The sequence below is a fragment of the Sipha flava genome, unplaced genomic scaffold (genome assembly GCF_003268045.1).
Source record: "Sipha flava isolate LNK unplaced genomic scaffold, YSA_version1 131_pilon_pilon, whole genome shotgun sequence".
In the NCBI taxonomy this organism is placed as follows: domain Eukaryota; kingdom Metazoa; phylum Arthropoda; class Insecta; order Hemiptera; family Aphididae; genus Sipha; species Sipha flava.
In genome coordinates, this window is record NW_020271757.1 from 332,081 (window position 1) to 345,463 (window position 13,383).

The 13,383-nt window shown below is 31.4% G+C and overlaps 2 protein-coding genes across 3 annotated transcripts in view; one reads left to right on the forward strand and one right to left on the reverse strand.

The window, feature by feature from the left end:
* LOC112694599 (carotenoid isomerooxygenase) overlaps positions 1-1,667 on the forward strand; it is a 12,278-nt gene extending 10,611 nt beyond the window's left edge. For both annotated transcript variants that reach the window (XM_025570125.1, XM_025570124.1), the window contains 3 exons: positions 532-774; positions 866-964; positions 1,314-1,667. In XM_025570125.1, coding sequence (XP_025425910.1) covers positions 532-774; positions 866-964; positions 1,314-1,490 — 519 coding nt within the window. In that variant the 3' untranslated portion in view covers positions 1,491-1,667. The remainder of the gene's footprint in view (positions 1-531; positions 775-865; positions 965-1,313) is intronic.
* A 1,196-nt stretch (positions 1,668-2,863) lies between these two features.
* Positions 2,864-13,383, reverse strand: part of LOC112694600 (glutamate receptor ionotropic, delta-1) — a 19,848-nt gene continuing 9,328 nt past the window's right edge. The window contains exons 6-8 of the mRNA XM_025570126.1: positions 12,916-13,215; positions 12,630-12,807; positions 2,864-3,523 (exon numbers count right to left, since the gene is read on the reverse strand). Of these exons, the coding sequence (XP_025425911.1) occupies positions 3,058-3,523; positions 12,630-12,807; positions 12,916-13,215 (944 nt within the window). The 3' untranslated portion in view covers positions 2,864-3,057. The remainder of the gene's footprint in view (positions 3,524-12,629; positions 12,808-12,915; positions 13,216-13,383) is intronic.

Consider the following 13,383-nt stretch of genomic DNA (forward strand, 5'->3'; position numbering starts at 1 on the left):
AAAATATTTTATTAATTATTTTATTATAAGAATATTTTAACGACACAGTATTATACGAATCGGTTACTTGTTCACGACTGACTCTTGCTTATTCTACGTTCTTGTCTTGGCGACGCAGTCGCTTACAAAAAAAAATATACATATTGCTGACATTACTATATTATTGTATAATATGCTTATTAATCTAAAGTGTGTGTGCAAGGGTTCCTAACAATACAAATGAAGAATTATTTACAACCACATGATATAAATTAATATTTATTTTCTCTATACTTTCATAGTGAGTCATTTATGACTATTGTATATTTTTTTCCTCTGGAGAGTTGAGCCTCGGGACCCTCTTTCCACTGAAATTATGCCATTGGCTTATAGTATATATAAATATTTTTTTAAAGTACACTTATGTCCCAATTAAATTGATATAAAGGAAAAGTACGTCCCATATTCTTATAATAGAATTAACTTAATTCTCACTTTGTCACAATAGTCAAAGTTATAATTAGCATTTTGCCTGTTAATTTTTTTTATTAGAATCTCAACAAAAACCCTGATTATGCAACCATGTTTCGAAGTAGACCTTTGAGATTCGTTTTACCAGTGTACAACGATTCTACTACAAGTGATAACGCACGAAATAGTTATCATTATGTATGCCCTCAAAAGCTATGTGATCTGGGTTGTGAAACCCCCAGGATTAATGACCGCAAAATTGGCAATAAGTACAGATTTTTCTATGCAATATCGTCTGACGTTGATGCTAAGAACCCTGGAACGGTAAATAGTATTAAAAAACTTTTACTAAAAGTGGACAAGAATAATATACGCATAACACGGAATTTTACTTCAAATTATGATTTGTGTTTAGCTTATTAAAGTGGATACCTACAAGAAAACATGCTCAACGTGGAGTGAACGGAACATATATCCCAGTGAACCAATTTTCGTCTCTTCACCAGATGCTCAAGTACTTGTATAAATTGTGCTTGTTGTATTTTAGTCTATACAATTATTATGAAATAATTGGTATGAATATATTCGTATAAATACTATTTTATATTATCAGCACACAGTATTTTCAAATATATATATATTATCATAAGTTACAATTTTATACAGAATAAAAGTGAAAATAAGTGAATATGTGTATTTTAGTAGGTAGATATTGATTACATACTTATCCAACTTACAGTAATATGTTACAAATTAATACTGTTTATTAACTGTATGTTTAATGTAATGAACTGTAAAAAATTATAGTATTATTATTTGACAAAATAATAAAATAATAATGAACATTTGTAATTGGTATACAGGGCGAGGATGACGGTGTGGTGTTATCATCAATAATATGGGGAGGAACTGAAAACACAAATCAAGCTGGAGTAGTGATTTTAGATGCCAAGAGCTGGACAGAGATAGGACGAGCTATATTTGTCACTGAGTCACCAGTGCCTAAATGTTTACATGGGTGGTTTGCCGATGGAGTATAAAAATATATAAATGACTATCCATAATTACTATCAGTATTAATATTGAAAGTATTATATATATATATATATAATATACATTGTCAGTGGGTAGATTATTACTAGAGCAGAGGACTTGTAGCATTTGCATATTTTTTTGTACAGTCACGAAAATAGCAGAGTGCGAAACAAATACGTTTCATGTTTTCACAAAGCTATTTTTGAAATTTTATTCTGCATAAAATGCATATTTTGCGTTTTTTTTTTGGTGTTTATGGCATATTTTCTTCCATTTTATACTTTTAGATGCATATTTTAAATAATTTATTATTTATCAATATTTTTTCGTGACCTTATAAAGTAAACATAATGTAAATACTTAAATACCTAAATAATTGTAAATTCACGTCGAAGTACCTTCAATGGACGGTTTCTTCCTTCAAGGCACTCAAGCTATTGCACTTAATTTAAAAAAAAAACATACATTATGCTTATTGTACTTTTTTTTGGTATAGATTGTATAAATTCTTGATTAAAATTAAAAAAAAAAAAAAAATTTTCGTAGACGTTTTTATTAATTTATTTATACAAACAAAATAACGTTGAATTTAAAATTATTTTAAATTTTGATCATAATATTTATATGGTTTTTGACTTTTCCCAGGCCCATCATCGTGTTTCTAAAAACACGTCTCGAGAGTTGTCGATTAGATTTATTATTGGGTTATTAATTTTATTTATAAACAAATGAGATAATATTGTTCAACGCACAAAATATTGATACGGACCACGGAGACACCTGTCGCCGACATCGGACATATTCATATTTCGGTAATCGCTGTGTTTCTCAACGGTTAAACAGTCCTATTTACTATTTATTAAAAAAAAATGCCTAAAGTAAGTATCCAGACAAGAAAACCTATAAAATAAACCAAATTAATTAATTGTAACTTGTAAGTTGTTAAATACAATTGTAAATAAAATGTATTCATTATAATAAGTACCTACAGAAAAATTCTTTGTTTAAATTTTTTGTTTAAAAAAATTCATTTTAAAAAGCATATTTTGTATATTTAAGTGCATATTTGGTGAATTTCTAGAGCTACAAGTTCTTTGCCCTAATTATTACTTATTTCACTTCTTTAACTTTGGCATAAAATTGACCAGACACCAGACGCCAGTCAATCCAAGATTATGATGATCTCCCAAGGAAAAAAAAAACTATCAAGATTAGGTCCTTCATGTTTATATATAAATTAATATACTCGTATGCAATAAAAAAATGAGATTAAACTTTGTCATTTAATTTTAAAAATTAATAATTATTAATAAAGTTCTACTTTTAATTAATAATTTACTTTTGTTATTTTTTAATAATGTTTTATCATTTTGTCCTTTCGAAAAATTCACCACCACTCTCAATTATAGTGCTAGATCTTCTCCTGATGTTGGTGTCTTATTGTTTAAAACTTGTACGGAACAATTATCACAAAAAAAAAAAAAGTCTGAACGGATAAAACATAATAATCATCGTCAAAAAAACGTCACGATGTGCGTATACCGGATAGTGTACAACGCGTTATCAACAATATCAATAGTGAAACCGACGCGGCGGAGAATTTCTGTCGAACAACAAAAAAGACGACGGCGAGACGGACGCGAATCCACGGGACGGAGGCGATGGCCTGTGATGGAAGTCGAAACGCGTAGCGGACGCGGCGTTCACGTTCTCCCGGTGGCTGAACGGGTACATGATCTTGGACGGTTGGCCGAACGCCGCGATTTCGGACCGGACGACGCTGCTGTGCGACCCGCGGTCTTGGTGTTGCGAGAAGTCCGCGGCCACGAACCAACCGGTGTGCCTGGACAGCAGTTCGAGCGTGAACACGGCTGCGGCCATCGAGAACCCGCACACTACCACCGCGTACGTGGTGTATAGGTCCGAGTTCCGGAGCTGCCGTTCCTTGTTTCCCAGATTCAGTGGGCAGATGACCGCCTCTGGCAAGTCCTTGGTTTGCAAATGTTTCACGATTCCCGACTCCATATACGACATCATTCTGCACCATAATATATTATTATTATTATTATTATTATTATTATTACAGGCACCGCCGACATCTATCAATCATATTAAATAATGTTATACTATTTCAGTGACACACGTGCTCGGTTATACACACGTAGACTTAGGAAGAACAACTTAGAGGATATTAAAACTATTTGTACTTAGAAATACCAAACAAAAGTTAATATTTTAATTAATTTTTTTCAGTAGAACAGTAATATAATTCATTATTGTAGCAGAATTTTAGATTTCAATAAATTATTAATTATAAAATGCAAACATACTGTGCAGTGACGCCTAACTACATTTTAGTGTAGCAAGTAAGAAAAAAATAGTACCTATTCGTATTCATTAGCGTATTTCCAAAAAGTGGAGACTACGACCTCCACACATTAACCCTCTATCCCCCTTCACACAATCAATTTTTATTTACAATGAACATTCATATTTGCAAAAAAAATGTCAAATTATATTATAGTATAAATATAAATAAAAATGAATTAATCTTAATTTTAATATGTATATTATGTATTATATTATATATATTGTGTATATATTATATTATATATATTATATATAGTGTATATTATGTATTATTTTAATACTTACATTAACATATAAATAAAACATCATATACACAATGAATTGTTTTTTTTTAAAAAAAACTATTAAATTATTTTTTATGATAGATGTTTAAGAACAGTACAATAAGTTGTAAGGGTTTTTATTATCGATTCATCATCAATATTAATATACATATATATCACATTATATACGCATAAGATTTGATTATCTTTGATTTAAAAAAGGATGTTTCATGAGAAGAACTTGACACCGGTAAAATTAAACATATTGTTAGATAAATTAATGGAAACATTTTTTTTAAACAATTTTGGTGGCACACATTAAAAAATACCGAAATGTCCCTTTAGTTTGTTGATAAGTTTAAATCTAATAGATCGATATCACTTTCAATATTATCATATGTTTCTATTTTTTCGTCGATCTCATCTGATTTGTGAATTTGTCTGGTAGCAGGGGTGGACTGGCCCGGGTGGAGAGACGGAGATATATGACTGGGCCGATAGGATTAAGAATAATTTGGGCTACCACTATCGTCTATTTACATCATAAACAAATATTGTTAGTTTTTTGTTATGAAAAATCGTATCTTAGACAAAGACAATACAATAATTATTTGGTATTAATGTAATTCAAACGCAACAGAAATTAATGTAAGAATATAGGTAGGTATGTATTAGATAAATATATATATATATATATAAAATTTAAACAATGTTGACTTAAGGTTAAAATTACATTAGAAAATATTATCCCACCAGTTCGTGTTTAACAGCCGACCGTGCAACACGTGTGCTTATCGCATTGTACGTTTTATAGCTTTTCGATAGCACAATAATCACGTCGACATTTGGAAAGGTAATATGCTTTAATTAATACTTAGCCTATCTGCCCATATCTACGCCATGAATAGAAATCCAACGGGCGTTTCGCCTAAAAATCCCACACATAATCGTTCAAATACATCTACTTCTAATATTTCTTACCCCACACTCAAAACCAAAAATGTTTCCTCACCATCTACTAATTCAACATCATCTTATAAATCTTCATATAATACTACGTCGTCTCTTCAATCAAACAAAAACATAGTAGTGACAGGCACCGACCGTAATACTCGCTGCCCCACCACCTCAACGACTAATCATACTACACGCATCGCAATCAAGACTTCTCCTCTACCCACCACTCTAACCACACCGTCCAGCGATAACACGCTCACCGCAGACACTATCGTTCCTCACATAAATATAAATACATCCACTAATGACCAACCGATAAACTCCTCATTAAATACTACGAACAATAGTATAAATTTCGCATCTGCTGTCGCTATGGAAAAGACGCCAAGCCGCGAACAAGCCTTAGTCTTCAATTCAATTGATGGTATACCTCAAAAAGAGTACATACTTGCAATTGGAAAAATTGTCTCCCCAAAAAATATTACATTTATTTCTAGAATTTCAAACAACCGCTTCTGTGTCTTCTTGTCCAGCAAACAAATACTTGATAATTTAATGCAAACAACACAATCAATAAATATCAACGACCAAAATATACCAATACGCAGATTATTAAACCCGGCCAAAAGATTCATTATATCCAACGTATGCCCTTCTATACCCAACCAAGCAATTACCGACGCCCTAAAAAACATAGATATATTGCCCATATCTCAAATTAACCACCTCAAAGCTGGAATCAATATTGAAGGGTACGAGCATATAATGAGTTTCCGTAGACAAATATACCTCAAACACGAAGACATTCCCAAACTCCTAAACTCGTTATTAATTACACAAAATGAGTCACAATTTAGAATCTTTTTCACTGACGATAAAATTACTTGTTTTTTATGCAAAGTTACTGGCCATACTACAAACAATTGTAAAAATAACGTTGATGATAAATCAAAAAATATGCCCATACCATCTAGTCCAAACAAATTAAACAAACACGAAGACCCGCCTATAAACCATACCGAATTAATGGAAAATACACCCCCTCCCACAAGCCCACAGCTTGATACACCTTTTGAAAAAACCGAAACTGATTGGACCGAAGACACTGAAGAAAACAAATTTTTTTCTTCAACCCTAAATCATCCCAATGATACACTGTCACATACCCCCAATGAAACACATAAAAGAATGATGTCAGATTCATCGTCAACTATACTCCTTGACTCCCCAAATATATTATTATCTTCATCCACTAACACTAAAAATGAAAAAACTATCAAGAAACCTAAAATACAATCCTGATCAAATTCTTCTAGCAGTCTGGATACAAACTTGGACGAAAATTTAAAACCTATTATCGAATACTTCACCACAAATGGCTCCTCACCAATCACTTACATACAATTTAAATACATCCTGGACAATTTCAACAACAAAGCAATAAATATCCACGCACTGATTGAAAACACAAACTCAGATATACCAACCGTAATGGACATAATCGAAAAAATTCGTCCAAACATAAAAGTCAAATCACTGAAATCACGACTAACAAAACTTTCAAATCTACTTTTTCAAACCCAACCGCTCAAATAAAGTTTAATCCAAATCTGAACACGCCCAATAAAACAAAACGAAAAATCACACAAACCTTAACTATATATTTTCTGTTATTGCTTACCATGGATAATATCATTCAATGGAATATAAACGGCTTAGCCAAACACAATATCGATATTCACCGATTAAAAGCCCTCCAACCAACCCCCCTCTGTTTACAAGAAACAAATTTACGACCTAATACCACCTTTACCATAAAAGGATACAAAGGATTTTTCAAAAATCGCCAAACACATCACCGTGCAAGCGGAGGAGTAGCAATTTTCGTCAACAATCTCATTGATAGCACCGAAATTCATATCCAATCCCCATTAGAAGTTATTGCTATCACTTTACACCTCAAAACTCCCTTATGTATTTGCAACATTTATTTACCTGATAGTACTAATCTTTTGCTTAATGATCTAAATGATATCATCAAACAATTACCCAAACCTTTTCTCTTTCTCGGCGACTTTAATAGCCGAAACCATATCTGGGGATCTAATCTTACTGATCCCAGAGGTAAAACCATGGAAAAATTCTTAGAAAATGATCAAATAACATTACTCAACACCGGGGAATACACACGCCACAATGCAGCCTACAACTCCTTCTCGGCCATTGATCTCACAATATCAAACAGTGCTTTCGCTCCTAAAACCGATTGGAAAGTCCTCACAGAATACAGCACCAGCGACCATTGGCCTATCTCCATAAAAATCCTTGACGAATCTCCTAAAATCCACCCACGCTCCCGATGGTGCCTCAAAAATCCAAATTGGAACTTGTACAGTGATATTATATCACAAAATCTTATTGAGAATCCAATTAATCTTCATCTCGCAACGAACCAAACTCAAATTAACTTGATCATTGACAAATTCTGCAACATTATATTAGAAGCCGCTAACAAGACTATTAGAAAAACAAATACACAACAAAAAAGAAAAAAAGTTCCCTGGTGGAATAAAGATTGTAATGACGCAATTAATTTATATAAACAAGCATTAAACAGATTCAAAAAAACCAAACTAATGGCTGACCATATAAACCTAAAAAAAACACGTGCCCAAGCTAGATTTATTACAAAAAAAAGTAAAACTGAATCGTGGCAAATTTACACCAACTCAATAAGCTCCAATACATCTCCAACTGAAATATGGAATAAAATCAAATTCATCAAGGGCATAAATCACCAACTACTTCCTCCCAATCTACTTTCCAACAATAATACACTCACACTTCCTTCAGATATAGCCGAAGCTTTCGCACTTCATTTCAAAAAAAATAGTGACTGCACTAATTATGACCCAGAATTCATAAATTTCAAAAATACTGTTGAAGATAATCTCAAAATTGAACTTGAAACCAATTTCCTCCAACACGACAACCACCTTAATGCGCCATTCAATCGAAATGAATTCTTCAATGCCTTATCTGGATGTAAAAGCAAAAGCCCCGGTCCTGACGAAATACCTTTTTCTTTTATACAAAACCTCCCCACAATAGGTCATGATCTCCTCCTCCAAATATATAATACCATTTGGGACAAAGGTATTTATCCTGACCAATGGCATAATGCGATCATTATACCAATTCCTAAATCAAATAAAAACAAATTCAATATTATCAACTACAGACCTATTTCTCTTATTAATACGCTTGCAAAAACCATGGAAAAAATGGTCAATAAACGATTCATTTGGCATATAGAAACATCCAACTTAATAACTAAGGAACAATGTGATTTCCGCAAAAACCACTCGACTATTGACATACTCTCCACTCTCCATACTGATATCTGTAATGCGAAAAATCAAAAACAACACCTCATACTAATATCTTTAGACTTAGAAAAGGCCTATGATATGGTATGGCGAAGTAGAGTCCTCAAAATCATCCAAAAAAGTGGCATTAATGGCAAAATGTTTCTATTCTTACAAAATTTCCTAAATTATCGCAAAATTCAAGTCAGAGCTCACGCAGAACTATCAAAAATTCACCAAACTGAAAACGGACTCCCTCAAGGATCTGTTATCAGTGTTACTATGTTTTTATTGGCCATCAACGACATTTTTAAAAATATTCCAAAACCCACAAAACACTTATTATTCGCCGATGACTGTCACATTTACTGCAGCGGACAAAACATCATAACAACAGTAGAAATACTACAAAACTCACTTAATCTACTCCAAGACTGGTCTCATAAAACCGGATTCAAATTTTCTGCTAGCAAAAGTCAATGTATTAGCTTTCACATTAGTCCTAATGCAAACATACAATTATATCTTAAAAATTCGCCGATACCCGTTTGTAAAACACTCCGCATACTTGGAATAATATTCGACAACAAACTTAAATGGACCCCACACATAAAAAGACTCAAAAGTACCTGCAAAATCAGAATGAACATTATTAAGTCACTTTCCCACCATACATGGGGAGCCAGCATGAAATCACTCAATATAGTTTATAAATCTCTTATATTATCCCAAATACATTATGGCTCTCAAATCTACATTACAGCCAAAGAAAATCTCTTAAAAATGTTAGACCCAATCCATAACGAGGGAATTCGTTTATCAACTGGAGCCTTCAGAACCAGCCCCACAAACAGCATTTTATGCCATGCTGGAGAACTTCCCCTCGATTTACTCAGAGAAAAAGAACTCTTAAACTATGGAATCAAAAGAAAAAGCACTCCTAATCACATAGGATTCACTAACTTCTTCAATAACAAAAGCACAAATAGAACGATCTCAATTAAAAACCCCTTACCATCAATACATAACATCTTCTTCCAACTGATCAACAAACTCAATATACGTACAGCTGTTAAAAACAAAATCACATACCCAAACCATCCCCTTTGGCTTTGGCAAATCAATATCAATACTGAGCTTCTACAACAAAGCAAACTCCACACAAATCCTAATATTATCACCTCAAAATTTCATGAAATTATCCAAGACAAATACCCGCTATTCACTAAAATATATACGGACGCATCCAAATCCACTCAAGGCGTTGGCTTTGCAATCTCCCATAATAATATCACACTACTTCACAAGCTTCCGCCAGAAACTTGTATATTTTCAGCAGAAACCCAAGCCATTTATGAAGCAATCGTATTTGCAAAGACGATCACATCAAACCACATCCTAATTTTAAGTGATTCACTCAGTGCCCTACTTGCTCTTAAAAATCCCTTACCTTCCAACGAATATTCTCAAAACATACAAAAAATATTAACCCCGACTTCAAACATCGAATTTATGTGGGTACCGTCCCACATAGGCATAACCGGTAACGAAATTGCTGACAAGGCAGCTAACCTTGCAATTAGAATCATCCCTCATCCAACATCCTCCGACTTATCGACAAATGACATCAAATCATCCATCAAGCATAAAACTTACTCTAGATGGCAAAAGTTTTGGGATACAATTCCTCTCTCAAATAAACTCAAAACAATTAAGAAAGATATTAAAAAATGGACCCCACCCTACCATCTCAACAGACGACAGGAAGTTGTCATCACAAGATGCAAAATCGGACACTCACTCCTAACCCACTCATTTCTCTTCAACAAAAATCCACCACCCACTTGTGATGAATGCCAAACTGACCTTTCAATCCATCACATAATCCAAGAATGCACGAAGTACCTGGATATAAGAAACCACCTTAAAATACCGCCGACTATGGAAGAAGCACTAAATGAAAATAACATCACCAAAATCATTACATTCTTAACTAAAATAAATCTTATAAATAAATTGTAATTATGTAAAAATTTCTGTAAATACTAAGTCATATCTTTTTTTTTGTTATTTTTACATTTAATGTACAAATATAATAATTGTATTTATAATAACTAATAATAACCTGTGATGTTGAAGCCTTATTTTCTAATAAAAAAAAAAAAAAAATAAATAAATAAATATTATCCAAGATTAAAATTATGTATATAACGATAATATATTTATCAGCAGGCAGCGGCTTTGTATTACAAATAATACTATTAATAACCGAAAAAATACGTAGTAGGTACGTATCATGTAGATACGGCCGTCAGGTTATGACGGCGTCAGCCACCATACATAATTATCGATACCGATTAAACTTCATCAGATATTTTTTGTTTTGTTGTTTTATATTTAAACATTATTATTAAACTATTACAAAATAATAAAAATAAAAATAAATAATATGTAAAATTCAATGTTTAAAAAACCAGTTAAAGGCGGAACTGAAAAGTACTGCATAAAACGAGCTGCTGAATTACTTAGTTGTGGAAATGATAAAAATCAGCGAAAGCTTAACTTTTTAAAAATAAAGGAAAGATGTTGGCTGTTTTTTTTTATGTATTATTAAATACTAATTTGACTATGTACCTAAATTTAAATTCTGAGTGTTTCTTATACTTCAGCTTTACTTAGAAGTCACAGTCGTTTTACTAAAGAAATAATTATGTTATAATACACCAATCCCTCTTCACACAACATACCCAAAAGGTGCCTCTGCCTGGTAAAGGAAGCTGAATGTTTTTTTGGGATAATTTATTAAATTTTGCCTTGGTACAGGTACAGGTTTATACAATAAGCAACTTTCAATTTATGTTGTATCATTTTATTCGTACACTGTAAGTACACTTGTTCCAGAAAAAAAATATTTTACTATCAAAAGTTCAAGTATAAAACTTATTTATATTTTTAATACAACATTTTCTTTAGGACCATACAATAATTTAACCATTTCAATAATGATCAAGAAGTGAGTTTACCTATGTTTTTACATAATTCAATCATAGATAAATTAATTAAAATTAGTTACATAGGTGCATACCTACATACTTATATATTATTATTAAATAATTTTAATCGTTAAATGTATCTATAAAATACCTATTTATTTATATACTGAAAAAATTGTTTAGGAAAATATTTGTGTTAATATTTGCAACGCAATCCCACTTGTTGAAAGTAGTGCGCTTACTAACGTTGATGAATTTGAAAGTAATGAACAACTTGTGAGTTCTTAAATCATATTATATGTACATATGTAGTAACTATTTATTTAAATACTGAAAAAATTGTTTAGGAAATTAAGTTGTGCCTATATTTGCAACTCAATCCCACTTGTTGAAAAAAATTAAATTTTAATAATTTAGTTACCAACATTATGTTTTGAAATAAACTATTGAAAAATTGTAATTTAATAATTACTTAGTATTACATTTTTTAAACTCTAACATGGAAATTTGTTTGTCAATCCTTGCAAAACGAGCAGAAAGTAAGAAGTTTTTGAATAATGAAATTTAGACATAGTTTTGTAAAAATAACATAGTTTTAATCTTGTGCTCGAATGTATTAAGTATTTTTATGTTATTCTATTTGTACCGCAGTGCAACATTGCCTCTAGAAATATCTGAATATATTCTTTTGATGAAGTATAAAAAAATAGAAAAAAATTTTATAACTTAATAAATTTAATGAATTTTAGAAATTGTTAAAATAAAAACTAAATAGGTACAGAGATATGATAAAATAAAAAAAAATTAAATTTTCATCAGTTGAACAGCAATTGTATAAAAAAATGTTTGGCCGGTCATATCTTTCTCCGCCTGATCCGAAGTACTCTCAGTCCGCCCTTGTCTGGTAGTGTTATTAATTTTTTTTAAAACCTAATAAGTCAATAGTTATTTTAGGTAAAGTTGTCCTTGTTTACTAAATTAGATATCGATCCTATTTCCCATTTTATGCAGTTACTAACGGTTTATTAACGTTAAAAACTCACGGATTTTCCTACATTTGAAGGAAAATAACATTAATTGTCGAAGAATGTCATTATATTCTAACTATAACGTCATTCTGCATTAACCATAACATATATACATACCTAGATATTTTTATTTGTATAATTGTATGAAAATAAGGATTTACTTACATAGGATTAAAAAGTGGAGATAAGATACTGTGTTTAGGGTAAACAAATGACATAGATCTTGTTAAATATGGATCTGTAGTCAATACATAACGACATCGTGACTTGTCATCTGTTATTGATCTTTCAATGTATAACATTAAAAAATTTAGCCAATTTTTATCGTGTAAAAGCAATGTACCTATGAATATAATTTAATTTATATACATATTTAAATCCTAAACATAAATGTATATTATGTTTTATAACAGCTTAGTGATCTTAAAGTTATTTTAACTAATTATATTACCGGACGAAATATAATTTAAAATTGTATCTATTTCATCAATGTTGATAACCATAAATTGACCGTTTCCTTCGAACATTGACTGTTTAAGTGGCATTAAATCATTATCCACTTTAACAATATACTCAACGGCACTACCCTCTGAAGAGATCCATCGATATTCATTATTCGCAATATCTTCAATTCTTTTTATAGGCAATGTAAATTTTGATAGAGTTAGAAAAGCAGTCAAATTTGCCGTATAGAAAGAAGTCAATATCATAATGAATATCCACCATGTAGCAAATATAAGTCTGGAAGAATCTATAAAAAAAATTATGTTTATTATCTAAGACATATATATTACATAAGTAACAAAATTTAATGAAATTAAGTATAAAATGTTTAAACATAAATAGATATTTAATTATTTCTTTTTTTCAACTACACATTTATCCAGTGGCGTACATACGGGGGGGGGGGGGGGGGGGG